The 2,500-nt window shown below is 49.2% G+C and overlaps 1 protein-coding gene across 1 annotated transcript in view; it reads right to left on the bottom strand.

Moving 5' to 3' along the window:
- mthfd1l (methylenetetrahydrofolate dehydrogenase (NADP+ dependent) 1 like) overlaps positions 1-2,500 on the bottom strand; it is a 66,778-nt gene that overhangs the window by 12,002 nt on the left and 52,276 nt on the right. Inside the window, 1 exon segment of the mRNA XM_048250854.1 lies at positions 1,491-1,599. Coding sequence (XP_048106811.1) covers positions 1,491-1,599 — 109 coding nt within the window.

Raw genomic sequence — 2,500 nt, 5'->3', positions numbered from 1 at the left:
ATGGACAGAACTCATAATAGTCTCCTCAATAGTACGGCAGCAGTCAACAACATAACAGTAGCCTAGCCTTACAGTATGTGGCTCCTTTAAGTGAACCTGATCGTCAGTGAATTGCGAGTGAGTGGCTAGAGAGTTTGAATCGCTTTTCATTTAGGACTAAACGCCTATAAACGGCTCAGCTTGGAATAAGCTACAGTATAGCCACACCAAATCAGAGTTTGTGAGGGAAACTTAGGTTTAGTTTCAACTAAGGGTAACTGAATAAAGCTGCAACCTCAGACTGTATCTTATGTCCGCCTACTCTGTTGGCGCTAATAACCTTGCCGCAGCAGAAATGAAAGGCGCTAGCCCTAAGGTTTTAATAACTTATTATGATGACCTGTCTGAACTGAAGCAGGAATGGTTAGCATATTTCTAGGTAATAATACAAAACCCAAGCTAAAGTAATGCAAATATAACACTAAAACACAACTTAGAACTAGGCCTATTTATGTACTCGCCCCCACTAACGAAGTTTGAAAACCATTTGTTTCCCACCAGCCAGGGTAAAGTGCAAACACACCAGCACAAGACGGCTCTAGATAGGGCTGAGCTCCGCCTGTTAAGGTTAAATGGCTGACTACCCACGAGAGGATTTTGAGATGCACAGATTCCCAAATGAACGATATCCACAGATTTTGTTAGAGTGGTGAAACACATTCACACCGCTGACATTATATTGAGGAAAAAGTATAGACAACCAAGCTTAAGTAGCTCAGTGTAGCCAGACGGACCTTACGTAGGCCTAAATTAGTTTTTCCTTGCCTCTGTTGCTCTTGGTGCTCCTTGTTGGTGCCCCCACCAAATCACAATCCTCCCCACCTTTTATGCAGCCCCTGCCATTTAATCTACTAAACCCCCTCTCTTTCTAATGCACTCTTTAATTCCACTTTGCACAAATAGGCTGACACCAGACATAATTTCACTGCATTTCTTACTTCCAGTAACCTGTGCATGTGACAAACTTCCTTGTATCCCGTAATGAGCCCAAATTAGGACTTTGTACCATCGGCTAGAATTTGCTATCGTACCATAATAATATTTAAATTTTTCACTTATCGGCTAATAATATATCGCCTATATCGCGGTATCCCTAAATGGCCTGTACGCTCTTGTTTTGGATTAATTGAGCGCAGCTCAGTAACTTAACTCTGCTTTTGTGCAACGGGCCCCTGGTCAAATGCGAAAGCCGACCGGCCGGGGAAGACTCTCACCAAAACGCCCCTGGGGTTTCAGCCGCCAGCGCATTCAAGACCGGTAAGAGGTGGAAATTCTCATTCAATCGGGCCGAAGTTCTATTGGCCTACAGGACTCCATGGGCTGGTTACACTACAGGACTCCATGGGCTGTTTACACTACAGGAGCTGGTTACACTACAGGGTTAGTACCCTTACAGTGTGCAGTGTGTGTTCAGGTAGTGTGTGTGGTGTGTGCGTGTGTGCCACACTCACCCACATATCCGCCCTCCCACCAGCTGAGGGCCAGTCAATGGCTGGGCACTGACGAGTTGCCGTGGGCGATGTTGGCAAAAGGGCCGGCATGAACAAACACAGGGGTGCCCTGCACACACACACACACACACACACACACACACACCTCAATACACTCCACAGGGGTGCCCTGCACACACACACACACACACACACACACACACACACACCTCAATACACTCCACAGGGGTGCCCCACACACACACACACACACACACACACACACACACACACCTCAATACACCCACACGCACACACACACCTCAATACACTCCACAGGGGTGCCCTGCACACACACACACACACACACACACCTCAATACACTCCACAGGGTGCCCTGCACACCACACACACACACCAATACACTCCACAGGTGCCCCACACACACACCTCAATACACTCCACAGGGTGCCCCTGCACGCACACACACACACACACACACACACACACCTCAATACACCTACAGGGTGCCCTGCACACGCACACACACACACACACACACCAACACACTCACAGGGTGCCCTGCACACGCACACACACACACACACACACACACACACACACCTCAATACACTCCACAGGGGTGCCCTGCACACGCACGCACACACACACACACACACACCTCAATACACTCCACAGGGGTGCCCTGCACACGCATTACCACACACCTCATCACACTCCACAGGGGTGCCCCACACACACACACACCTAACACTCCATAGGTGCCCCACACACACACACACACACACACACACACACCAATACACTCCATAGGTGCCCCACACACACACACACACACACACACACCTCAACACACTCCACAGGGTGCCCTGCACACACACACACACACACACACACACACACACACCTCAATACACCCACACGCACACACACACACACCTCAATACACTCCACAGGGGTGCCCTGCACACACACACACACACACACACACACCCCAATACACTCCACAG

The sequence above is a fragment of the Alosa alosa genome, chromosome 8, assembly GCF_017589495.1.
Source record: "Alosa alosa isolate M-15738 ecotype Scorff River chromosome 8, AALO_Geno_1.1, whole genome shotgun sequence".
NCBI classification, from domain to species: domain Eukaryota; kingdom Metazoa; phylum Chordata; class Actinopteri; order Clupeiformes; family Clupeidae; genus Alosa; species Alosa alosa.
The sequence above is the reverse complement of the archived record's forward strand: the minus strand, read 5'-3'. Positions and strand labels throughout refer to the sequence as shown.